This window comes from Lynx rufus, unplaced genomic scaffold (assembly GCF_022079265.1).
Source record: "Lynx rufus isolate CCGP_SWC_20201006 ecotype Redwood Valley unplaced genomic scaffold, mLynRuf1.p SCAF_5, whole genome shotgun sequence".
In the NCBI taxonomy this organism is placed as follows: domain Eukaryota; kingdom Metazoa; phylum Chordata; class Mammalia; order Carnivora; family Felidae; genus Lynx; species Lynx rufus.
In genome coordinates this window covers 37,274,634-37,302,148 of record NW_025814867.1, presented here as the reverse complement: position 1 = coordinate 37,302,148, position 27,515 = coordinate 37,274,634, and the positions used below count along the sequence as shown (strand labels likewise).

Genomic DNA, 27,515 nt, shown 5'->3' with positions numbered 1-27,515 from the left:
TCCCTATTCCCCCTTTTCTGGCTGCTAGTAAACATTGGGTCTCATTTTTTTGTCTTTATTCTAGGTAACTTATGTAAGTGGAGATATATATTATTTGTTCTTTGGCTTATTGTACTTAGCATAATATTTTCAAGGTTTGTCTAATTATAGCATGTATCAGAATTTCCTTCCTTTTTAAGGCTTAATTAACTGGTTTTTTGCAACTGTGTTCAAGAAGGATATTGGTTTGGAATTTCTTGTAATTTATTTGTTTGGTTTTGTATCTGGTTAGTGCTGGCCTTATCAAATGAGTTGGAAAATGTTTTCTACCCCTCTGTTTTCTGGAAGAGTTTGTATAATATTAGATTAGTTTTTCCATAAATGTTTGGTAGAAATTGCCATTGAAGACCTTTGGGCCTAGAGTTTTCTTTGTGGTGAAGTTTTAAACTGGGAATTAAATTTCTGTAATAGGTATGGGGCTATTCAGGTTGTCTGGTTTTTTTTTGGTTTTGGGGGTTTCTTTTGTTTGTTTGTTTGTTTTTTCTTTTTGAGTGAGCTCTGGTAGTTTGTATCCTTCAATGAATTTGGAAATGTGTTGTTTAATTGGGAATTTTCCAGAAATCTTTGTTATTGATTTCTAATTTAATTCTTTTGTGATCAGAGACCATCCTTTGTTTTACAGTTTTGAAGTTTGCTTCAAGATCTGTCATATGGCGTATCTCAGTTAATGTTCCAAGTGTACTGAAAAGATTGTGAATTTTGCAGATGTTGAATGGAGTGTTCTGTAAATATTAATGATGCCAGCTTGATTGCTAGTGTTTCTCAGATTTTCCATATCTTTTTTTTAAATTAAAAAAAATGTTTATTTTTTGAGAGAGACAGAGTGCAAGCAGGAGAGGGGCAGAGAGGGAGGGAGACACAGCATCTGAAATCAAGCTCCAGGTTCCGAGCTGCCAGCACAGAGCCAAGCATGGGGCTTGAACCCATGAACTCCAAGGTCATGACCTGAGCCAAAGCAGACACCTAACTGACTGAACTGCCTAGGTGCCCCCAGAATCTCTATATCTTTATTTTGTGTCCACTTGTTCTGTTGATTACTGAGAAAACAATGTTGGTCTCCAGTTTTAATGGTGCCTTTTCTATTTCTTCTTTGAGTTGTCACTTTCTTACATATATTTTGAAACTCTGTTGTTGGGTACATGCACAGTCAGGATTGTTATATGTTATTTTGTTTTTTTTTGTGCTGTTTTCTCATATCATTATGTAATACCCGTGTTTATCCCTGGTAACAGTGCTTGTTCTGGGAATCTATGAACTTTAATTAGGGTCTCTAGATAAGTTATATTCAATGTAATTATTGAGATGTTGGATTTAAATCTGCCATATTGCTAACAATAAATTTCATATTAAAAAAAATAAATAAATCTGCCATATTGCTAGTTTTTTTTTTTTTCTTCCTGTATGTCCCTTCTGTTCTCTATTCCTTTCCTTTTTTTCCCCTTTATTTATTTTGGATAAATTAGGTATTTTTGTTGTGATTCCATTTTATTTCTACTTTCTACTTTGCTGATTTGTTATACCTCGTTTTAATTTTTTTTTTTTTTTAGTGTTTGCACTAAGGTTTACAGAGTACATCTTTAAGTTACCACAGTCTCTTTCTTTTTAAAAAAATTTTTTAAGTTTTATTTATTTATTTTGAGAGCAAGAGAGAATAAGCAAGGGAGGGGCAGAGAGAGAGGGAGATAGAGGATCCAAAGTGGGCTCTCTGCTCTCAGTGTGGAGCCCGATGCGGGGCTTGAACCCACAAATTGTGAGATCATGACCTGAGCTCAAGTCAAAAATTGGATGCTTAACCATCCAGTTAAGCCACCCAGGCGCCCCTGTCACAGTCTACTTTCAAAGAATGTTACCATACCATGTATACTTCCTTTTCTACTCTCTTATCTTTTGTGCATTGTTAGCATACATTTTGTTTTTACATTATTACAACCCTATAATACATTGTTAGTGTTTTGGTTTATATTCTCAGTTATCTCTTAAAGTGATTAAAGATTAAAGAGAGGGAGAAATTTTTGTCCAGTCTAATAATGAGAAAGTTGAAATAGTTATTTTAAAGCCCTTGTCTTATGTTTCTAAAATCTGGGTCATATATAAGTCTGTTTCAATTGATTGATCTCTTGCAATTGTTTTTTCCCCCCTATTGTCGGTGTGTTACAGGTTTAATGCCAGACATTTCATATAAAAGAACAGTGGAGATTGAAGTAAATAGTACCTATGCCTGGAAATGGGCACACTTCTTTTGTTAGGCCATTTGTTTATGGGATTGAGGCAGTCAGTCAGAAGTTGAGCTAGGTTTAGGTTCTAGTATTGCTGTGATTATGTTCAGTGTGCGTCAAGGGGAAGAAAGAGGTTGAACCTTCAAGAAAAATGTTGGTCTTTAGAAAGGGAAAATAATTCTTTTTTAATTAATTAGTTAATTAATTAATTAATTCTTGAGAGAGAAAAGGTGGGGAGGTACAGAGAGAGAGGGAGACAAAATGCCAAGCAGGTTCTGCACTGTCATCACAAGAGCCCGATGCGGGGCTCGAACTCATGAACTGTGAGATCGTGACCTGAGCTGAAATCAAGAGACAGATGCTTAACCAACTGAGCCACCCAGGTGCCCTAGAAATAATTCTTAATACTGCATAATGGTAGTAGAGTTTGTCTTATGGCCAGACCTACTCAAGTCATGTGTGACTCTTAAGAGAATAGGGTAGGTGTAAATTTTTATGAAACAACAAAACAATTAGCTTTTAAAATATAATTTCATGAGAGTGATCTTATTAACTCACTAGCAGTACTGTCTATGTGTATCCCTTATAGGGTAATATAGTAAGGGAGCAAAATATTCTTCCTTATTTCAGAAAAGGCAAAACTTGAAACTTTGGCATCTCATAGACTACCAGTGTTCCCACAGAGGAAGGGGGAGGTGATCTGTTCCTAATGGAGGCAGCATTACTCAGCAATACTTACTAGGAATGAGCTTTTAATGAAGCCACGTAAAAGACTAAAGTGGTGTTTCTTAGCTTCGATACACACTAAAATCATCTGATTCCTTTAGAGCCATATTTATGCCTTAGTCCTGCCCTCAATGATTCAGATGGAGTTGCTCTGAGGTGTGACTTGGATGTAAGTTTCCTAGTTGATTCTAATATGCAGCCAGGGCTGGGGATCACTGCTCTAGAGGCTCACAGAAATCCGTGTGGGCTGTTGGAGACTTTGTAAGGTCTGGAATATTTGTATTAGCAGATGAAGGAAATACCAAGTGATATTTAAGTTACTATTATTGCTGTGATATACAGAAAAAGCAATTGTTTTTCTTTTTTTTTTTTTAACATTTATTTATTTTTGAGACAGAGACAGAGCATGAACAGGGGAGGGTCAGAGACAGAGGGAGACACAGACTCTGAAGCAGGCTCCAGGCTCTGAGCTGTCAGCACAGAGCCCGACACATGCCTCGAACTCACGATCATGACCCTGAGATCATGACCTGAGCCAAAGTCAGACACTTAACCGACTGAGCCACCTAGGGACCCCCAGATTTTGGTTTCTAATACTATTCTCTAAGACTCCTTAGAAAAATAGCTAATGTAGGGGCACCTGGGTGGCTCAATCAGTTAAGTGTCCAGCTCTTGATATCAGCTCAGGTCATTATCTCAAGTCTCATGGGATCCAGCCCCGAGTTGGGCTCTGTGCTACCTGGAGCCTGCTTGAGATTCTCTCCCTCTCGCTCTGCCTCTCCCCCACTCGCACTCTCACACTCTCTCTCTAAAATAAAATTTTAAAAAATAAAAATAAAATAGAAAAATAGCTAATCTAGGTTTGGGGCAGGAAATACACAAGATGAAGCTGGAGTGCCTTATCATACCAGAAAGTAAGGAAGTGCTACCAAAAAAAGTGGATCCTGCAGAGCGACACAGGAGCCAACTTGAAAAAGTTCCCAGTGGCCAAAAGTGGAGCAATTTGAGCAGCAAAATAAATAGGGCGATGTTGTATTTTAACCTAAGGTATGAAAAATACATGAGGGGCGCCTGGGTGGCTCCATCAGTTAAGTGTCCAACTTCCACTCGGGTCATGATCTCATGGTTCATGAGTTTGAGCCCCACACTGGGCTCTCTGCTGTCAGCACAGAGCCTGCTTCAGATCCTCTGTCTCTGTCTCTGTCTCTCTCTCTCTGTCCCTCCCCCGTCCAAAAAATAAATAAACATTAAAAAAATAAAAATACATGAGTACATACTCATATAAATAGTGATTGAATAAATAAGTGAGGGAGAAGAGACAAGTCTCCATACAGAAGTCCAAATAATTTACTTAGACACTGATTGAGACACTTCTCCCTCAAGGACGTAGAGCGTAAACTCTCCAACCCTGCCTTGAATATGGGCTGCACTTAGTGTGGTGTTTCCAAATTGTAGTTTATGGGAACAAAGGGTGGAGGTGGGAGAGTAACTTTATGGTGGAGACACCTAGAAAAATAGCCCTAGCCAGTTGATCCTCAAAGTTCACTTTCTCAGCCATAAGTCATGTTGATAGCAGGTGCCCTTGATATGATGTGATGACATCTTCTTCCCTATAACTCATAACCCTAGTCTAACAATGAGAAAAAATCAGACAAACCCATATTGAGTGGCATTGTACAAAATGCCTAATACTTCTCAAAACTGTCAAGGCCATCAAAACCAAGGCAGATTTGAGAAACTTCACAAACCAGCAGAGGTTTAGTAAACATAACTACATATAAAACAAATAAATACATTAAATATTGGCATTATAAGAAAAAACCAGAGTAGCAGTATGGAAAATTCACAAAAGAAATGTAAATGGATAATAAAAATATAAACATGTATTCAACTGGACCAGTAATCAAAATGAAAATTTATTTTATTTTATTTTTAATTTTTTTTTTTACATTTATTTATTTTTGAGAGACAGAGACAGCATGAGCAGGGGAGGGGCCCAGAGAGGAAGAGACACAGAATCAGAAGCAGGCTCCAGGCTCCGAGCTGTCAGCACAGAGCCCGATGCGGGGCTCGAACCCACGAACTGTGAGATCATGACCTGAGCCAAAGTCTGACGCTTTAACCAACTGAGCTACCCAGGCACCCCAAAATGCAAATTTAAATAACAAAAGCCAATGTTTGCCAGTCAGTTCAGCAAAGATTTTGCTGTTTTGTTGTTGTTAATACCCACCTTGGGGTAGTAGAGGATGGTCTAGGGACTCAGAGTGATACAACCTCTCTGGAGGATAATTTGCTCAGTGCCTATCAAAAATCTTCAAAATAGGCAAAGTCTGGCTCAGATTTTCTCTTCTGTGGATTTATCCTGATTAAAGAAGATCTGTGGGAAGATTTTGGCAAAGAATATTTACCACAGCATTGTTGATGAGAATGAAAAATTGGAAGCAGTTAGATAATTAGTTGAGCATTGTGACACTGTTGTATGATGGTATTCTATAGATGTTACAAACTAAATAATTTATTATATTAAAAAAATTAAACCAGCGTGGATATAGCATGATCACTCCCCCTGCTTTTTTTAGAAAAAGAAAAATATGTAGCATAGGAAAAGACTTGATATATGTATGTAAAATATTAATTATAATTATTTCTGGGTGTTTTAATTACGTATTTTCTGTTTTTCTGCAATGTGCATGTCCAAATTTTGAACATCATGTAAAAAGTTATTTCAAAAAAAAAATCTTTTTTCCTCTGTCAAATTAACAAAAGTTTCTTTAAAATTTTGACCTTGTTGGCAAAAGTGTGGGAAATTGGTATCTTCATATCATATCCACTTCTTTTTTTTTTTAATGTTTATTTATTTTTGAGAGAAAGAGCACAAACGGGAGGGGCAGAGAGAGAGAGAGAGGGAGACACAGAATCCAAAGCAGGCTCCAGGCTCTAAGCTGTGAGCACAGAGCCCGACATGGGACTTGAAGTCACGAACTGCAATATCATGACCTGAGCCAAAATTGGATGTTTAACTGACTGAGCCAGCCAGGCACCTCTTCTTATCCACTTCTTAGTCTACTTGTATTTATTCTCATCTTCTTATCTATTTCTTATTCTTCATATCTACTTCTGTTAGGAGTGTCAGTCAGTATAAGTCCTCCGAGAAGCAAATTGGTAATACACATCAAACTCCTGAAAACAGTTGATATGCTTTCACCTAGTAAAAACCCTTCTGGGAGTTTGTCATTAGAAAAAAATTAAAGATTTGAGGGGCACCTGGGTGACTCAGCCAGTTGAGCGTCTGACTCTTAATCTCGGCTCAGGTTGTGATCTCACGGTCATGGGATCGAGCCCCATGTCAGGCTCCATGCTGGGTGTGGAGTCTGCTGAAGATTCTCTCCCTCTATTCTTCTGCCTCTCTCCTTTGCTCACACACACAGTCTCTCTGTCTCTCTCTCTCAAATAAAAATAAAATAATACAAAAAAATAAAATAAAAAATAAGAGATTTGAGTGTAGAACTGTTTACTACATAATTATGTATAATGGCAAAATATAGAGACTGTGTAAATATCCACTTATAGGGAAATAAAATATGACACATCTGCACAGTGGAATATTGTACATTCATGATGTGTTTAGAGAATATTTGTTGAGGTCTGATAATCCTTGTGTTCCTTTTTAGACTTCTCAGAATGGCATCCATAATCCTGATTCATTCCCCATGTTCTTTGCTGTAGCCTCAGACAAGAAAATAAGAAATAGTTTCCTTCTACTATTTTGTGCAAAAGATAAAAATTAGTTACTTTTCTCCTAGAGCCAATCCCTCATGTGAATTTTATTTGGCTTCCTCAGTTTATTTGCTTTACTTTTAAGATTATACGTGTTATGTGAGCCTTTTCATGGTTCTGTGCTGCCTGAAATGCTCCTCTCCCTGCTTTTACCATGTTGACACCCCCTCATCCTCCAGGTTGCAGTTTAAATATCACCTCCTTCAGAGAGACCTTCCTAGAACACTTTGTCTAAAGAACACACATGGAATATCACTTCCCAGCTCTCTGATACCACTAGTTTCTTTCCTAGTAATGGACATAGTTGGCATTTTTATATTTGCTTGCTTGTGTATAGTGTTTCCTCCATTAAACTGTAACTTCCTGAGGCTAAGGATTATATTTTTTCCTTCTCCAGTGTATTTTTAGATCCCCTGCTTAAGGCTGGCGTAACAGTTAGTGAACAGTTAGTAAATATGCATAGATTGAATGAACTGACTTAATTTTACATCTCATCAAGAATTTATCACATAATTTGGGGCACCTGGGTGGCTCAGTTTATTCAGCATCTAACTCTTAATTTAGGCTCAGGTCATGATCATGTTTGAACCCCGCATCAGCCTCTGCACTGACAGTGTAGAGCCTGCTTAGGATTCCCTTTCTCCCTTTCTCTCTCTCTCTCTCTCTCTCTCTCTCTCTCTCTGCCCCTCCCCAGCTCACTCTCTCTCTTTCTGTCTCAAAATAAATAAACTAAAAAAAAACCAGAATCGTCATGTAATTTGTTATTATAATGTAGATTGTACCAAAATTATTTTTATAACACATTGATCTTAGCTGTCCTGGTCTTGATATTTTAATGTATTTAATGTTGAATATAGAGGTAGGAGGTTGGGTTAGACTCAAGAAGTAAAAGAAGCTCTTATAATAGAGGTGGAACTACTAATGGATGCAGAGGAGTGGGTGGACTGAAGAAGTAAAGCAGAGGAGAAAAGACATTTTCACAAGACTGTTGTATGTGTTTTTTAAAAAGTAGACTTTATTTTATCAGCAAAGTTTTAGGTTCATAGTAAAGTTAAGTGGAAGGTGCAGATTTCCCATATGCCTTCTGCTCCTGTTCCTACATTTTTTTTTAATTTTTAAAAAATATTTATTTTAAGAGAGTGTGCACACCAGTGGTGGGGGGGGGGGCAGAGAGAGAGGGAGAGAAAGAATCCCAAGCAGCCTCTGTGCTGACAGTGTGAAGCCAGAGCCCAACACAGAGCTCAGTCTCACAAACTGTGAAATCATGACCTAAGCCAAAATCAAGAGTCAGTCACTTGACCAACTGAGCCACCCAGCGCCCCTTGTTTTTTTTTTTTTTTAATGTTTTTATTAGAGTAAAATAGACATAATATAGAACTTATCCTGTTAGCCATTTTTAAAGATTCCATTCAGTGGTACCGAATGCATTCATAGTGTTGTGCCACCATCATACCATCCATCTCCATAATTTTTCATCTTGCAAAATTGAACTCTTTACCCATTAAATAGTAACTCTCCATTCTCCCCTCCCTAAGCCCCTGACAGCCACAATTCTGCTTTATGTCTCTATGATTTTGACAACTCTAAGTAGTCATGTAAGTAGAATCCTACAATATGTCTCTATGTGACATAGTGTACTGTCCTTAAGGTTCATCTGTGTTGTAGCATGTCTCAGAATTTTCTTCCTTTTTTTTTTTTAATGTTTATTTAATTTTGGGACAAAGAGCACAAGTGGGGAGGGGCAGAGAGAGAGGGGGTCAGAGAATCCCAAAGTGGGCTCCATGCTGATAGCAGAGAGCCCAATGGGCTCGAACTCACGAAGTGCAAGATCATGACCTGAGCTGAAGTAGGATACTTAACAGACTGAGCCACCCAGGCACCCCGAATTTTCTTCCTTTTTAAGGCTGAGTAATATTCTATTGTATGTATTTACTACATTATGCTTATCATTCGTGCATCAGTGGACACATGGGGTTCTTCTGTGTTTTAGCCATTATGAATAGTGCTGCTAAGAACATGGAAGTACAAATGTCTCTATTAGGCCCTGCTTTCAATTCTTTTGACTATATACCTGGAGGTGGAGTTGACCCAGTGGAATCATATGGTAATCCTGTTTTTAATTTCTTGAGTTGTCAACATTCTGATTTCCATAGTAGCTGTACATTTTACATTGCATCAACAGTGCTCAAAGAATCCAATTTCCGCACATCCTCATCAACACTTATTTTCTGTTGTTTTGATAGTAGCCATCCTAATGCTTATGAGGTGATACCTCATTATAATTTTAATTTGCATTTCCCTAGAGATTAGAGATATTGAAATCTTTTCATGTGCATATTGGCTATTTGTATATTTTCTTTGGAAAAATGGTTATTTAAGTCCTTTGCCCATTTTTGAATCAGGTTGTTTGTTTTTTTGTTGTGGTTAAGTTTTAGCTAGAAGATAAGGTTTGATACCTTCTAAGATAGAAGATAATGGGCCAAATCAAGGAAAATTTAGATTACTGTTTTAAGTAGTTTGCTGTTATTGTCTAGACCAGAGATGTTTAATAGAACTTTCCATGATGATGGAAATGTTCTGTATCTGCAAGCCGTTAGCCACATGTGGCTGTTGAGGACCCAACATGTGTATAGTGCAACTGACAAATTGAGTTTTGCATTTTATTTAACTTTAATCAATTTAAATTTAAATAGCCACATGTGGCTTAAGGCTACCACTATTTTTGATAGAGTAATCCGGAGGTCATCAGTTGTATTTCTTATTTCTTTCATTTTTAAACCAGGAAAATGATGTGTGGTTTAGGAAAAACACTGGAAACAATGTGGGCATTTGAATGGTGAGGAAGAGACAAGAATAGAAAATCACTTTCTATTTTGGATGAATATGCCTTTAATGAGAATGGGGAACATAGGAGGATGAGCTGATTTGGGAAGGTAGACATGGCGGTCACTACTGCAGAAATTGACTTGAGAGTGTGGGACATAGAGACAGAGATGTCCAGTAGGCAGTTATAAATAAGAGTTTAGAGCAGAGCAGAATAGGAAAGCCTAGAGGTAGAAGTATAAATTTTCATTGTCATCTACAGAGTGGTGATAAAGCCAGAGAAATAGCTAATACCCTTTAAAGAGGGAATGCAAATCTTAAAGAAACAAGCATCAAGAATAGGTCCTTGAAAAACATCTATATTTAAAAGGTGGGAAGAGGAAGAGGACCAAGTGAAGGTGAAGTTACTTTACCACAAGGTGTTTTTAAGCAACTATCACTTATCCCTGCAAGAGGTAGCAGGAACCCTTTGCATTAGATGTAGTTCTCATCAGGAAGATTAGACATTTTATTTCAAAAGGTGATTGAGTATAAGAAATTAGCATAGGTGATTTCCATTCCCTCACAGTATGGATCTGATAGGTAGTTATTTTAGCAGGAATAGGCAAATAAAAACTATTATTGTGCTATCATAGTATCATTTCTGCTTATAGAATCAGAAAGGGATCTATAAAATGTGGTTGATATTTCATCAAGTTACCAATAAGCATAGCAAACTCTAGTCTGAATAAATTAGCTTATAAACCTGAGGGAAGGAATCCCTAGCCCCATTTGGTGTTTTCTAGATATTTAGTAGTTATAAATAATACAATGCTTAAGTGGATTTTCTAAGATTAAGGAGAAATTGTTTGAGACGACCCACACAAGATGCATTTTCTTATGCTGGTAGGAAGACTCCTAATTCCCCCCCAGTGTGTGATACAGTCATAAGGGAACACAGAAGCTACTAATTGCTAATTACTAATTGCTGCCTGCCTAAAGGCTTGGGAGTAGATCAAAGGGCAGTGTAAGTGAAGTTCTGGGGACTGGATAAAGAAGGGGCACTGGCAATGAAGGCAAATAGGGAGCAGAAACATGGAGGAATAGGAATAGGCTTAAGGTCACATCTATGGAGTAGATATGGGGGTTCTAGGGAGCAGATCAGTTTGTTGCCTAGCTCAGTGCCTGATATGTAAGTACTTAATAAGTACTTCTTGAAGGAAAGAATGAGTGATGGTTAGGGAAAAGAAAACTCGCTTCTGCAGGAGCCATTCCTGACGAAATCCTGCTTTGGCTCCACCTTATCTCACCCATGGCTTGACTTCAGTCATCGCATGTCTTCCTGACCTTGGGGTGCTGTTAGATTTATTGTTAGAACACATCCTAAGTATGTGAATATTCCAGGTAGTTTATATTTGAACTTTAAATCATCGTCCATCTCTAGAGGTGGGACAGAGGGAGGGAGGAATACTCTTATTTGGAAGTATGATGAGCGTATCTGAGTGCTGAGAAGTTTAATTTCCTTCTGTTTTAAGAGTATACCAGAATAGGTGTGACGGTATGTAGCCCTTGAATATCCTGGCCTTGAGTGACATGTGCAAGACTTCTGGCTGATTTGACAGGGTAGAGGTGTACACTTATTTTCTGTGTCTCACTGGTTTACAGTAAGACAATCAAGAATGATGAGAAGGAGAGTTTAAAGTTATTTCCACACACACAAAACTGATGGGATGCTATGTAATTTCCAAGATTCTTTTTTTATTCAGACTGCTCTAAAATCTGGTAATCCACAAAAAGTTACTGTATAGAATTTTTTGAATGATTCTTTTACTCAAATACAGTGACCTCACATTTGATAGCAAAAACAGGTTTTATTTTATTATTATTTTTATTTATTTATTTTTTAAACTTTTTGTTTGAGAGAGAGACAGAGAGACAGAGTGCGAGTGGGGGAGAGGCAGAGAGAGAGAGGGAGACACAGAATCTGAAGCAGGGTCCCGGCACTGAGCTATCAGCTCAAAGCCTGACGCAGGGCTCCAACCCACGAACCGCGAGATCGTGACCTGAGCCGAAGTCTGACGCTTAGCCAACTGAGCCACCCAGGTGCCCTGCAAAAACAGATTTTAGACTCTGAAAAGGTACAGGGCCATATAGGTTGTGTTTTCAGTTTTAAGCTATTATGTAATTGCAACCCAAGTTAATTAATACCCTCGTGCATGTAAGTGTAATAATACATGGTGCATAGTCTGCAGAGATGGACTAAGGAAAAGCTCTTTTTGATCTATTTAATTTACTATATATCTGTTTGAAGGTCTAATAGGCACTGTTTTAGACACTAAGGATGTAACACTGAAGAAAGCACAGAATCCTTGCCCTTCCTGAAGCTGTTGTCAAGACATACTTTCAGAGGGGACTATTTCAGATTAGATGGGAACTAATCAAAGAAGCAGAGAGCTATCTTAGTCTATCTAGGAGAGTTGTACATTCAGGGAACTGAAATATAAACTAATAAGCTCACTGAAGATAAGGATTTTTGTTTGGCTTTTGTCTATTGTGTTCACTGCTATATCCTCAGAGCCCCAAGTAGTGCTTGGCTCATAATAGGCATTAAGTAAATGTATGTCATTGTTCAAAGTGTTTATTGATTTCAATTTGTATAATCATACACATGTACTTTAGTAAATGATTTTTACATCTAGCTAACTGAAAATTTTATCTCAGTTACTTTATTTCTATGTTTGTTACCTACTTTTAGTTTCCCCTTGTGCCCACATGTCAGGATGCAGAAAAAGCTTATTAATATTAATAGTCATACGGTGATCTTATATTGCAAAGGGTAGATTTAGAAAGGAACTTCAGAGGTCATCTTTTGTTTAGCTTCCTGCCTAGGAAAAACCGAGTAAGATGATTAGGTATATATTTTTAATTAATCATTTTTAAAACTAGGACAACATAATTGGGTTCTCTTGAGAAAATGGACAAAGGTACTTAACCCTAGATACAAAGATACTAACCTGAAAAATTTGGAACTTCTAACTGTGTGGGAAAGTGAAAAAAAATGGAGCACAACTAAGCTGCTCTTTGTTGATATCAGAAATGGGCCTGTCATTCATTTTGGCATTGAAACATAGCCTCCTATCTCAGGGGGCAGGACCAGGACTTTTTTTTTTTCCCTCCCAGAGGAGCTAGACAGTTATTACAGGTTGAAAAGCCCCAGCCAGTTTTTCAAGAGTCTCTCCTCCCCGGCCCCCTCACCACCCCCCCACCCCCCCATACTTATGGTGGTTTTGCTCTGCTTTCAAGATGCATTAAGGTCTCCTGCTTTGTGACTGCTTTGGAGCCAGCAAATACCCTGACATGCACAGTTCGAATTATGCAGATTTCGTGAGTAAGTTTAATCTTATTTTTTAGCTAGTTAAAGTTCAAATGATATTTTAAAGTATGTTAGCTTGAAGTTAGCCATTTTATCGTTTTACCACTTTTATTTTAGGCATATTTTTAAAACAACCTTTAATTAATGAGAAAGTAAGATTCTGCACATAAAAAAGCCCCTTTGTGTCTTTAGACTTACACTTCCAGTTTCTTTTGAATGATCTTTGTTGCATTAGACAGTTCTCATATGTCTTTTGAAAGCCAGTTACCTAAACGGTTTTCTTGAGCATCTTTTTAGTTTTATTGAGTATTTTAAATTGAGCTTTTCTGCGCTCGATTGCTTATGTCTGACACAGTCTCAAGTTTCCACTGAATGGTAACAAAGACTGTAGAGTGTTGTTGGTACTGCAGTGAGAGGCATGCTTCTTTAGACCAGGTAAGAGAGATCATTTTGTTTCTTAGTGCTGGGTGAGTTTTTACCGCGTTTATTTTATATTCTTCCAACAGCAGCAATATTAAGTTGATAAACAGCCAGGAGCACGCTGAATTCAAGACGTCCTTGCTTGTTGCAGACAGGAAAACTACAGGGTATGGGGGTTGGGTTGGGTGGGGGGGGGAGGGGTAGATTAAGCTTAGTTTATCACTCAGTTACTTATATAAATCAATTAAAATGTGAAAATAATTTTGGAGCTCACTTTTCCTCGTTCAAGAACTAAGAAAGCATTTGAGGAATTGAATAATTCTGAAGGTACTTTATAGTTATTACTTGTGACTGCAATTCAAATGATAGTTTTTACTTTCATTTCTTTCCAGTAGTTAATAAAATAAGCTTTGACCTTAACTCTACATTTTTTTATTTATGAAAACTTTTACATTGTCAACAGCAAAATATGCTTCCTCGGGATCTTTGAAATAAACCTGACACTTAAAAAAAAATATTTCAGCTTTTATAGCTGTTTCATTCCTTTCTTTCCTAGTACTTTTTTCTTAAAAGTATTTGTGCTTTGAAAATGTCAGCTGTATTCTAATGAAGCTCAGGCATTGTTTGCTCATAAAGGGGCCGGTGCATTCCACTGCTTTATGGTTTATTATGAGGCACAGTGTGAGAGTGTGGGTGGCACCATTTGGTGTCTGCCTCTTGGGGTAGTGACTGCCATTATGTTAGCGTTAGATTGGCAAAGAAAATATAGCATGCAAGATCCCATATGAAGAAAATCTTAACCCTAAACAATACTGAGTGAGCCCGGAATGTGTGACAACTTGATTGAGTTGATCACTTCAAGTATCCTCTCGAAAGTCTGCGTTTCAGTTACAATTAATATTCTACCAGTCACATCTCTTATTTTTTGATGTATATAACATACTCATTCTTTGAATTTTAATAAGGAAGTGAATGTTTCTGGATAAATGATGACATTTTAAGTAGATACAGTAAAATTTTAAATAATACATTTACTTAAAAAAGAGTTTTAAGGAACTTTTAGTGTGGGTGGGAAGGGGGAGTGGAAGAGGAGGTCAGGCAGAGAGCCTTTCTTTCAGTTAGGAAAGCCCTTATGAAGAAAAAAGCAACAGATGTTTCTTCTGTTACAATTGAGGTTGTTTTATTCAAAATTCACAGTAGCTGGAATGGGGAGGGGAGATCATAAATCTGACTTAATCAGGGGATAAATAGAACTTAGTCATTTAAAATTTATTCTTTTATACTTAGAATTTGAGAATCAGTAGAGTAACATATTCTGAGTAGCATACCTTTTGGAGAGGCTTTTTTTAATCTTAAAAAATTAATGTGTAATTAATGGAAATGTGAGAAAGTTAACTTTAGTGCACTTAAGTTATGGAAAAAATTCATCATTAAATGCTAAAGAATATTTGGAAAAAAACTTAGTATTATAAAATATATAAGGAATACTTAGGTTGCAAAAGTTTGTAATTGCACAATAGGTACTGAGGCTCAAGATGAAATTTCATTATGAAACATTATTTACATACAGTGAGAGAGACTTTTATCTTCAGTAAGAAGCATGAGACTTACTCCAAAAAAGATCTTTGAATAAGAAATGCGGGAGAAACATTTTAAGTTTAATTAAAATTAGCCTCTAAAAAGAAAGATAGTAAGCTTAGATTGGTTGCTAATGGACAGAGAAGAATGTTTATTTGCTTAAAAAAAAAGCAGCAAAGGAAGAGCTTGGAAGCAATATGCATGTAATGAAAGCAGTCAAAATAAAAAAAAAAAAGTTTTTGAATTTGTGGAATTCATAATGAGTAAAAACCTTTCCCTTTACAAGTAACAAAGAGAAGTTCCATGCTATTGTGTAGTGTGCATTTATACACATTACAACTTGATGCATTTCTTAAAGTTAGCTCTTGAAAAACCAGGCCTGAGCACCAGATCTTTCACAAATTAGGCACTTAGTAAAACTTTGCTGTGCCCTACACTGTAAAATTACAGTGTAAGAATAGATAATAGCCAAAAAATTCTGTGAACCACAGTTCAGAGTTTGTGTAAGGAGCAAATATTGAGTGGTTTTCTGAATGTTTAATTGGTATAAAGAGAAGACAGGAAAAGATATCAACATTCAAGGAGATTATTAAAAATTTCCCTTGCTCTTAGCTGGGATCTGTTGGTGTCCCTGAAGGTTTTCTTTGTTTCAAATGATGACAGAATGTAGAGATTTTGAAGCTTTTTGCATCATTGTTTTAATTAAGATTATAATTATATCAATTCTCAAATTGATCTTCATATATTTTGTTTTTGTAAGGAATAGCAGTAGGTAGCAGTTGAGGGGTGTTTTTCCTCTAGGATAAGTAAAATAATTTACGGAGTTTAAAATGGATTTACAAACTATACAGGTATGACTAAAGTAAGAACTTTTACAATTGTGACCAAAGTAATAGGTAAGTTTGATGAAATAGCCCTAAAAAAATATTGATGGCCCCACATGTGATACAGTTATCAAAATTTGTAGATTGTAGTTATCAAAAATGTGCATCACTTGTGCTTATAAGTGTAGGCATGGCAGTAGATTACTTAGCAGCATTAGCAACAACAACACAAATCTCTGAGACTGTTAACCCTTCAAATTAAGAGCAATACACTGAAAGCAGACTTCTAGAGTGAGTTATCTGTGGTTCTTGCCTTGTATATTTGAACTCTTTAGGACAAACCTGAGGTCTGGGGGATTCTGAGCCTTACCTATTGCATTGTTTTCCAAGTTGGAATACCCAGAGAGTGACTGGTGTAGACATTCTTTCTGCCTTACATATATGTGTGCAATTAGAAACAACAGCAACCTGGAAATCTCCTTTTTTTCTGAAGTGGAGGTCAGAGGGAAGATTTGCCTGATCCCTGCATTTTTCGAAAAAGAAAATCTTTTACATCGTTGTTTAGGAGCAGATAAAATAGTATGAATATTGTGCTTCAAGTATATTATGAGTTAACTCTTGTGGATGGATCCAGGAACCTATCCTGTAATGGTAGCATTACTTCTTTCTACCAAGTTTCAAGCAAGTAGTTTGCAAATAAACTTTTGGATCTTGACTCTGAAGCTAAAGACCATCAGTAGGGGCCTTTGTTTTGGACATTTTGCTCACTTATGGTGCAAAGTTTGTCACTCTTTTGGCAGTTCGTCTGGCAGAAAAATGAAGAGACTGCTAACCGAGCGCTTACTGTGTGTCAAGTAGACCCAGGGAACTTATTTATAAAAATTTGCAAAATCTTTTTTTTTTTAATGTTTTAATGAATAAGATTTTGATTAAAGGATTATTGTTGATATTGATGTCTGACTTTAAGATGTTTTTGCTCTTCAAAATATGATTTAGATGTAGCTTCGATAATAGCTCTCAAATGGAACGTGTTGGTAAAGTAATATTGATCATTGCAATTTTGAGTATTGTATTATGGAATACATTGATGCCCTTTTTAATTTGCTAGGGAACAGAACTGCTTTGAAAAACTCTAATTCATGGGTGGTCTTTGGTCTTTTTGAGTTTAAGTGTCCTAAAGTTTTAAATTTAAGAATGCAACTTTTAAGTGGTAGGTCCATCTGTAGTCATTGCTGTCTTTTATAAAATTAGGATAATATCTCTCTTGACTGTGAATTTTAAATGATTTCATTTGTTAACATGGTCTGGGGCAGGTTACCATCTTAAAGGGGTTGTGAGCTTCTTCATGAGGATGATTAAGAGTGCTTGTATATTCTAATCCTTGTAAATTCTGGTCCTTGTGGTTGCACACAGCTGCCTTGATCTACTCTAGTCATTCAGTGGCTGTTGGTGTAAGATAAAATGTGCTCTCTTCCTCTCACTCTTTTACTAGGCATGCACACAGTGCCCGTGTGCCATCTGGTGGGGTGTATTGGCTGTGGTGATGGTGCTGGAAGTAGTGGTTAAATGTATGCTAAACATTGAAAAGTTGTAACATTTAAGAAGGAGAGACTAAAGAAAGGGTCACTCACCTTTCTTTTTTTTAAAGTTTAAACAGAGAGATAAGTGTAATAGAGAGTCTATTTATACTCTATTACTTCCTTAAGTCGAACAAAGAGAAAAAGGAACCTTGAAGCAGTCTTTCCCATTTTGGTAGAAATATGCATTCCCACCCAGTTTCTGATTCTTTAGATGTTGAGTGGAGCCCAGGAATGTGCATTTTGATTAAGAAGCACACTAGCCTCTCCACCCCCTTTGCATCTTATGACCAGGCACATTTGGGAAGAATTGCTATGAAAGATTGGAAGAGCCAAGCTGTCTGAGGCCATATGGTAAACTTATTCAAGTATTAATCAGAAGATATATTGTCCAAAAAATGGAAAATTCTAATTAAGCACGTAAAAAGAAATGAGAAAATTAAGACTTAAAGGTTTCCTTTGGTGAGCAAGATCATAGAAAAAGGACAAAATGACATGTTTTAACTAAAGATAAAGAAGCCAGTGAAAAAGCAATAGGATCAAACCTATAGATGAGACCAATATTTTCAAATAGACATTTAAAAAATATTGAAAAGGGAGCACCTGGGTGGCTCAGTCAGTTAAGTGTCCAACTCTTGATTTTGGCTCAGGTCATGATCTCATGGTTCATGAGTACAAGCTCCGCGTCAGGCTCTACTAACTGTGGAGCCTGCTTGGGATCCTGTCTCTCTGCCTCTCCCTCCACATAAATAAATAAACTTAAAATATATATATTTTAAGGAAAGGAAAAGAAAAAAAATATATTTTAAGGAAATATATATTTAAGGAAAGGAAAGGAAAATATGTATATTTTAGGAAAGGAAAAGGTCCTACAAAGAAAACCTAGTGAGAATGGATTAAATGAGTTCGAAGATGTTTTAGGTTTGAGGAACTAAATGAAAACAACTATAATATTCCAGATATCAGAGCTTGAATTAAGTTCATTCAAGAAATGAAGAGGCATTGTTTAAATCCTGGCACATGGGAAGGTGAAGGAAGAAATTCTTTTCTCATTTGAAAGTGAAGAATCCAGGGCATTTATGGTTTTAGATACCAGAGAAACAGCAAATCATTTTCAAGTTGTCCTCCATGTAAAAATGCTTATCAAAGCCAAGAGAACAGATTTGATCCTTTAGGCAAAGTATGTAGGAAAGACTGACAGAAAGATTTATTGACCCATTTAGGAGCATGCCCTTAGGGCCAAGAGCCTGTTTCTTGTTAGGGCCATTTCAAGGGTTCTTTCTTTGGATCCAGGAAAGATTTTGGTTAGATGGTCCATTTGGGGGAATCCTACAAGTTCTGTGTTCTAACAGCTGCAAAAACAGTGAGGCTTTTCTTCCCTGCCTATGATCTGTAGGAATGTGCATTTCAGATCTTCTGTCCTTATCTCTGCACTATAGAATGCTTGAATTCCATTTTAGAACCAAGTACAGAGGGGGAGATTTTAGAGGTCACTTTAACTATTAAACTTTGGAGATACTAGGAAATTTATCTTCTGTTTCTCATACCTCCCATTTGCAGCAGTGTTGTGGTTATGGTTATGTAGATATGCTCTATTTTACTTATCTTCAGTTTTGGTGTTTCCAGTTGGATATGCTGTCTTTTCAAATAACTATGAGTTATTAATGTGTTTTATTTATGAAGATAGTGTGTGGAACTATTGAGCCTGAGTTACTTGTCAAATAAAAGTGATAGATATCCTCTAAGCCATCCGTATTGTTTCTCTCTAGTCCACTTTTCAGTGATGTATATGGCTTTCTAGATGGCTGGCTGAAATTAGAGCTACAGTCTTAAGGTGTGGAATCTTTTCTGTTTGCAAAATGAATTGGCCTATTCTAGAATCAACCTGTGACTTGACCTCATTAGTACTGTATTTGAAACTAATTGATAGTTCTTTATAACACTTATTAACAGATAGCTAAAAGGTTAGTGCAGGAAAGAAAGAAATGCTTGACACTTTCCATTTCTGACTCTGCTTACTCTCTGGTGGAAATGTTAATCACGAATGAAATAAAAGCATGTGATACTGTCACATAAATAGGCAGATCTGTGGAGCAGAATAGAAAGTTAATAAATTGACCCAAATGAGTAAACAATCAAAGTAATATTTCATATCAGCATAAGGGAGGGAAAGTAGATTATTAAAAGTAACCATTTGGGGGGAAGGGGAGTGGATCTTTTACTTCTCACATTGAATAAATTCCAGATGAGGCAAGGATGTAAAATTTTAATGAAGGCATTAAAGTGTAAGAAAACATGGGGTGTGTTTAATACAATCTTAATGATAGCTAATTTCAAAGAACAGCATAGCCAACTGGAAATACCAAGCCTGTAAGATAAGTAGAATGTAGTATGTCTATGTATAATGTGCACCTCCAAGGAGGAGAATAAAGATAAATAAACTTTGCTCTGACCTTCATTATTATATTTAAACATACTTACAGGCCTTTTTATGTATGACACAAAACTCACAAAAGGAAAGAATTACTATAAAATTGACCACCTTCTTTAAAAATGTGCTTAGAAAATCATATATAAAAGCAAAAGGCAAATGTCAAATTGGGAAAAATATTTGCATCAGATATAACAAAGTATACTTTTTTTTTTTAATATTTAAAGAGGGTCTGCCGATAAAAAAGAAATCACCAACAGCCAATAGAAAGATGGAAATCTTCAGGAAGGAAAATTTAGATGACTTAAAACATGTCAGCCTTACTCATAATAATAAATTAAAATCAAAATAAAATGAGAGGCTGTTTTCAATTTAAAAGTTGACAAAGTTTAACACACTGAGATGGTAAGGATATGTGGAAATGAACATTTTTATATATTTCTGTATGGAGGGTGAATTGCTGCAGTCATACAACCAGTGTGTGTAAAGACACATATAGTCATTGCATTATTATTTGCAGTAATAAAAGATTTTGTTAATAATGTTTGTAATACTAAAATATTTTCCATTACTAAGGGATTGATCAATAAACTTCTAGAACCATAAAAAGTAATACTGTGTAGCTAGCAAAGTAAATATTGAGGCAAAAGTATATATATGGGTTTGGAAAGACATCTAAGATACAGTTATTAAGTGGGGAAGAAAGCACATGCAAACTGATATATGGGAACAACTATATGGGAAGGAAAAAAGAATGTTGTGCATATATGTTTATATATGCTTAGAATCTTTCTGGAAGGTTATATACAACTTGGCACCAGTAGCTATCACTGGGAAAGGGAATGGTTAGGTGGTGGTTGGGGATGGGACGAGACTTACGCGTCTCCTGAATCTGTATCATATGCTTCCAACCAAACATTCATGTATTCATTCATTCATGTAGCAATATCTGTTGAACTCTACTATGTTGTCAGGCACCATGTGCTAGGTGCTGGAGATAGAGCAGTGGACGAGATAATGAAGCCCCTGTCCTTATAGAACTTAAATTCTGGGAGTGGGCAGGCAGATAATAACCACCACAGCAAGTAAATATTAATAAGCAATATATCATATAGAGATAAGTACTCCAGTGAAAAACCATAGCAAATTAGGAAGTACTTGTATACAGTGGTCAGGCATCTCTGAAATGATGACCAACCAGAGACTAGAATAAAGCTAGGGAATAAGGCAAGTAACTATCTGAGGGAAGAAAGCAAAAGGATTGCATAATCTATAATTAGCCTCTTATTAATGAGTATGAAATTGCCTAAGTCACTTTTTTCCCATCATTTTTATTAGTAAGGTATAATTTGCATGGAACAAATCCTAGTCCTTTTAGCCTGGAGTTGTACAACTTGGATGAACACCTACACCACCACAAGCTAGGTCATTTTCTAACTATTTAGAGCTGAAGTTGGACCCTGTGTATGTGTATGGGATATACCACTACTTCTGATTTGAGGTATTTATAAACCCATAAAATAGCCATATTTTTTCTTATGGTAACTTACTAATTTGGTTCTTCTAGAAAGGATGTGATACAGGCTTAGGTGAAGGTTTTTCCAAAAATCAATTCAAGCCAAAAAAAAATTTTTCCCCAGAGAGTCAGTACTGTGAAAAAATAACTTATACTGGCATCATGTAGACAAACCACAGTTATTTCACTGAATTTTTCATTCTAATTGAATATTGAAGGTGACTAACTGTAACTGGAACCCTGTAAAGAATTACGAGTGAAAGAAATCTTTGGTGTCTAGACAATTCTAATGGAAAACAGAAAGACTGTAATTACTTAGAAAATTGAAATAAAATTTTGAGCCAAAATTGTGTGCCTGTGCCAAGATTTGGCATAAGTTTTCAGCTGTTTTTCCAAGCCACTTCCCTAGGTGATTGATCTTATTTAGTTAATTCAGGGAATTGCCAGAACCAAAATCCAGGAAGGCCTTTAAATTTTTGTTTTTAATAAATACACCAACTGCCAGAAATTGGCTTCTGGACAGTGTCAGGCCCCTGTTGCCAAGGAGCTGTGAATTAAGGCCAGGTACTTAGGAAAAATTCTTTAGACTTGCTTTGGTTTACTTCTCTTGACCTGACTGAAATTTGGGGATATTGGATGTTTATAACCTATTTAAATACATCCTTTTGAGTCACACAATTTTTTAATCTTCAAGAAAAATTTGTTTAATGTTTATTTATATTTGGAGAGAGAGAGACAGAGACAGAGTGTGAGTGGGGGAGGGGCAGAGAGAGACAGAGAATCTGAAGGAGGCTGCAGCCTCTGAGCTGTCAGCACAGAGCCCGATGCGGGGCTCGAACTCACGGACTGTGAGATCATGACCTGAACCGAAGTCGGACACTTAACCGACTCAGCCACTCAGGCACCCCTTGAGTCATAATTTTAAACATTTTCTTTCTGCTGCTGAACCTAATTGATTTGATGAAAGTGAACAACGTCTAAATACATGGCTTTTATTTCTGAATATTACAATTACTGAAATCTCAGTGGGGCGCCTTTAACTACTTCCAAAGCAGATTTCATTTTAACTAATTATAAAACACAGATACCTCATTTCTAGATCTTTATGTTGTTTCAACATCTATGACTGATTCTCACGTGCTTTCCCTTCCTCCCTCCCCTCTATCTTTTCCCTCCAGAATGGCAGTGGCTTTTTAAATTATAAAACAAGTACATGCATGTTCATAAAATGTTTTTTCAAGTAATAAAAAAGTGTAAACCAAGTAAAACCTTTCTCCTCACCATAACCTCTCTCACATTTGTTGTTTACCTTGCCATACCTTATATGCTTATATAAACTTATGTGTATATGTAGGTAGGTAAATGGAATCCTGCTAATCATAATCTCTTATAATGAGAACGTTTTCCATGGCAAACATATACTTGTAATTTTGTTTTAGGGACTGTATAATATTCCATCATAGACATGTACCAAAAGATGTTTATACATTTAAATTGTTTTTAGGTTTTTGCCTGTATCTATAATGCTGCAATCCTAGGACATGTATAATTGTTTTTATCGGCTTAGCTTATTAGGATATATACCCAGCAGAGGAATTGCTGGTCACAGGATGTTCCCATTATTAATTGTGATGTGGATGAAGAGGCCAAGGGTCAGCTTGCCACTTAGGCAATGGAGGGCAGTTGAAAGGACATTTGTTGAAGTGGAAAGAAGCTTTAAAATGTATATAATTGTTTTTAAAGGGTTTATTTAAAATTTTGTACTCTAATTCACAGACCCATTATTCCTAATTACTGTCCTCCAGAAAGACTCTTTAATACCCCCTCCACCACTAGGGTGTTAGCCCCTTGAGCACAGGGGATGGTGTCATTTGCACTGAATATCCATAATGCTTGGCATAAGTACTTAACATATAGTAGGTGCCAAGTAAATATTTTTTAAATGCACCCATTTTGCCACATTTTTACCAACTCAGGGCATTATCAAACTTACTCATCTTTATCAACCTGGTAGGTGAAAGGTTTCCTTTTTTTTTATTATTTTTTTTAATTTTTATTTATTTGTGAGAGAGAGACAGAGTGTGAGTCAGGGAGGAGCAGAGAGAGAGGGAGACACAGAATCCGAAGCAGGCTCCAGGCTCTGAGCTGTCAGCACAGAACCTGACGTGGGGCTCGAACTCAAACCACAAGATCATGACCTGAGCCAAAGTTGGACGCCACCCAGGCACCCTGAGCCACCCAGGCACCCTGAAAAGGTTTCTTTTTTAAAAAGTGTTAAATTTTTCATTAAAATCAAGAATCTTTTCATATCCTAGATAATTTGGGTTTCTTCATGTACTCAGCTTATTTTTGTATTGAGGTACTGTTTTATTGTTGTTGACATATAAGTGGGAAGTTAAGTAAATAAAAGTTTTTAAGGATGACCTATGTGTTGCAAATTTGTTTACCAAGTCTGAGACTTGTCTTTTATGTATATTAGGTCTTTTGCTATTTAGAAAAATATTTATTTTTAGGTAGTCACGTCTGTCAGTCTGTTTTCAGTTAAGATTTCTACATTCTGGAGCGCCTAAGTGGCTCAGTCACTTAAGTGTCTTGATTTCAGCTTAGGTCATGATCTCACAGTTTGTGAGTTTGAGCCCCGCTTTGGGCTCTGTGTTGACAGCTCAGAGCCTGGAGCCGGCTTCGGATTCTGTGTGTGTCCCTCTCTATCTGCCCCTCCCCTGCTCATGCTCTGTCTCTCTGTCTCTCTCTCTCAAAAGTAAATAAACTTAAAGATTTCTAAATTCTGTAACATGATCAGAAGGACCTTCTTCATTCCCAAATTATAAAAAACTATTATTATATTTCTTTAAATACTTTTGTGGCTTTAATTTTTATGTTTAAGTATTTGATCTTTCTGGAATTGATTTTTGTACAAGATAAGAAATTGAAATCTAAGGTTTCTTTTATCCAGGTGGACACTTCTTGTCTCAGAAACATTTCTTTCAGGTGTGTGTCTTTATTTTGTTTTAAATTGAAGTATAGTTGGCATACAATGTTATATTAGTTTTCGGATGTGCAAGCAAAAACATTTTTTAAGTAATCCACCCTTTCCCCACTGATTTGAAAATGCTACCTTTGCCATATATAAAATTTTCATGTATACATGCAATAATTTCTAGACTTTAATTTCTGTTTGGTCAAGGTTTTTCTATCTGCTTCTTAGCAAGAGCACATTTCAATCACTTCAACTGTGTAATAATTTTGAAATCTGGTAGGCTAAAGTTCCCCTCTTCCCTTTTATTCCTTTTTTTAATTTTCTTGGCTGTTCTCTTTGTCTTTATTCTTCCAGATGCACTTTAGAATCAATTTGTCAAATTTATGAAGTTCCCTCTAAATTCTTTTGGTATTAACTGACATAACAGATTTGGCTTTAGTGATGTTTTTCATTTTGTTTTGACCAAAGTTTTATACTCTTAATTCTTCTTTACTGTTAGGTTTAAAATTGGAGTCAATTTGTTCCCTAACCTTAATTGTCTTTTTGTGTTTCTTGTTCCACTGTTTTTTGCAAGTTTTTGACTTTTGTTTCTACCAGTATGTCAGTGATGATCTCATTTTAAACATTCAACAGCATTGAGGTCAATTTTTAAAATCATCTCAGAAGACAAATACCACATGATTTAACTTACATGTGGAATCTAAAAAATAAACGAACAAATAAAAGCAGAAACAGACTCATAAATACAGAGAACAAAACTGATAGTTGCCAGAGGGGAACAGGGTAGGGGATAGATGAAGCAGGTGAAAAGGATTAAGAGGTGCAAACTTCCAGGGACACCTGGGTGGCTCAGTCAGTGAAGCGTCCAACTTTGGCTCAGGTCATGATCTCGCACTTTGTGGGTTCAGGCCCTGCGTCAGGCTCTGTTATGACAGCTCAGAGTCTGGAGCCTGCTTCGGATTCTGTGTCTCCCTCTTTCTCTGCCCCACCCCTGCTCACACTTTTTCTGTCTTTCAAAAATGAATAAACATTAAAAAAACAAAAGAAGTACAAACTTCCAGTTATAAAATAAGTAAGTCCACAGGGTTGTAAAGGGAATGTAGTCAATAGTATTGTAGTAATGTTGTATGGTGACAGATGGTAACTGCACCCATCATGGTAAGCATTTTGTAATGTATGTAATTGTCAAATCATTATGTTGTACACCTAAAACTATGTAATATTGCGTGTCAGCCATACTTTAATTAAAAAAATAAATGTGAGGGGCACCTGGGTGGCTTAGTTGGTTAAGCGTCTGACATGGGTTCAGTTCATCATCTCAGTTTGTGAGTTTGAGCCCCACGTCAGGCTCTCTGCTGACAGCTCAGAGCCTGGAGCCTGCTTCAAATTCTGAATTCTGTTGTTTGCCTCTCTCTCTGCCCCTCCCTCCCTCCCTCACTCTTTCTCTCTCTCTCAAAAATAAGTAAACATTAAAAAATAATAATAATAAATAAATCTGAGAATCAGACTTTTCAGTGTTGTGCTCTTCCTCATATGCCTGTCCTACCTGGGACTGAGTTTATGGCACTGGTCTATCAATTCCATAGCTGTTCCTCCCTGTAGAATCATAGGTTATTATTATCCAGTTAGGGTGAATTCTAAAGTGGTGAACAACTATATTTAGGATGTTTGATATAATCTTAATCTTTAGCAATTGGTAAGATATGCATCTTATATAAAAAACAAAAATCAGGGGGCGCCTGGGTGGCGCAGTCGGTTAAGCATCCGACTTCAGCCAGGTCACGATCTCGCGGTCCGTGAGTTCAAGCCCCGCGTCAGGCTCTGGGCTGATGGCTCAGAGCCTGGAGCCTGTTTCCGATTCTGTCTCCCTCTCTCTCTCTGCCCCTCCCCCGTTCATGCTCTGTCTCTCTCTGTCCCAAAAATAAATAAACGTTGAAAAAAAAAATTAAAAAAAAAAAACAAAAAAACAAAAATCAGTTTCATGGTTACAGAGCAAGGAAACTTTATTTGATATACCAGTTCAAAATAATAAACAAAGGACCTAGCATTTTAACTTATTTCAAACCCAGTATAAGTAATGGCACCTATTAAAAAGTCAAAAAAAAGAAATGAAGCTTAGGCTATATTACAGGAAATATGGTATCCAGATGAGAAAAGGTGATAGATAGCTCCAGTCTATGCTAATCAAATGGTTATATAGCTTTGTGCATCTGTTTTGTGCCAGGGACTAAACCAGATGCTAGGATTACAAAGCTTAGAGACATAGCCTACTTAGAACTATGTAAATGGTAGCTAGAACAAGCAACTATCATAGGTTTTGTGAAAAGTCAGAAGGGCATCCAGGAGCTAGACCACAGAGGCTGGGGACAGCTTTTAAGGAGGAGGTGACACACAGAGCAGAGGCTTGGGAGGTGGAGCTATAGCCACCTTGTAGAAATTATTTATCCTCACTCTGTCTCCATTACTTCATGTGTAAAACGGAGTCTCTAATAATACATTTTACACTGTTGTCCTAAGTGTTAATGATATATATGTATATATAATATATATATGTACATATATATGTTATATATGTGTATAACATATAATGATACACACACACACACACACACACATATGTATAGGAAGCCTCTGGAGCAGACTCTGGCACACAATAATGACTTAGGAAATAGTATGGCATGCCATTTTGAAGTGCTGGGAGGTAGAAGTTGTCCCAGCAGAGAGAGACTTCAAGCAGAAGGAAAGGAGTGTGCCAAAGCTGGAGTGGTTGAGCTGGAGCCTTTCTGGAACTGCAAAATATTTAACCTGATTAGAGTGGAGGAAGTAGCCGAAGATGAAGCTGCGAAGGGAGGCAGGGGTGAGATATCCAGATAAGAGCTGTTGTGCCATGTTGAGGAGTCTGAGAAGCATTGGACATGTTTGGAATCTTTAAAGGCCTAAAGTAGGGGAGTGTCCAGAGCAGTTTCCCCAGTTGAAAGACGGGTTTGTTACAGATGTGTGGAGGGGCTAGGAAAGCTGTTTGAAGTAGCATTTCCAGGTGGAATGGTAGTGCTCAGCCCTGGCTGCAATGCTGAAGCCATCTGGAGAACTTTCAACAGTCTGATGCCCAGGTTCACTCCCAGTCAGTTTTATCAGCAGCTCTGGGGGTGGGACTGAGGCCTTGGTATTTTTTATTGAGTCCCAGATAATTCCATTACACAGGCACCATGGTGAATCACTGAGTTAGAGGGTATATGTAATTCGAATCAGATTTAATAAA

General features: G+C 36.8%; 1 protein-coding gene across 10 annotated transcripts in view; it reads left to right on the top strand.

Annotated features, from left to right (window-relative positions):
• TFDP2 (transcription factor Dp-2) overlaps positions 1-27,515 on the top strand; it is a 175,802-nt gene that overhangs the window by 92,561 nt on the left and 55,726 nt on the right. The window contains exons 1-3 of one of the 10 annotated variants that reach the window (XM_047099208.1): positions 12,797-12,944; positions 13,440-13,520; positions 24,233-24,267. The exons of 3 other annotated variants lie outside the window; for them this stretch is intronic. In XM_047099208.1, the coding sequence (XP_046955164.1) occupies positions 12,934-12,944; positions 13,440-13,520; positions 24,233-24,267 (127 nt within the window). In that variant the 5' untranslated portion in view covers positions 12,797-12,933. Of the gene's footprint in view, positions 1-12,796; positions 12,949-13,349; positions 13,369-13,439; positions 13,521-13,623; positions 13,681-24,232; positions 24,268-27,515 lie in introns of those variants that run through there. 6 more of the 10 variants (XM_047099205.1, XM_047099203.1, XM_047099202.1 and 3 more) reach the window with 6 other exon arrangements.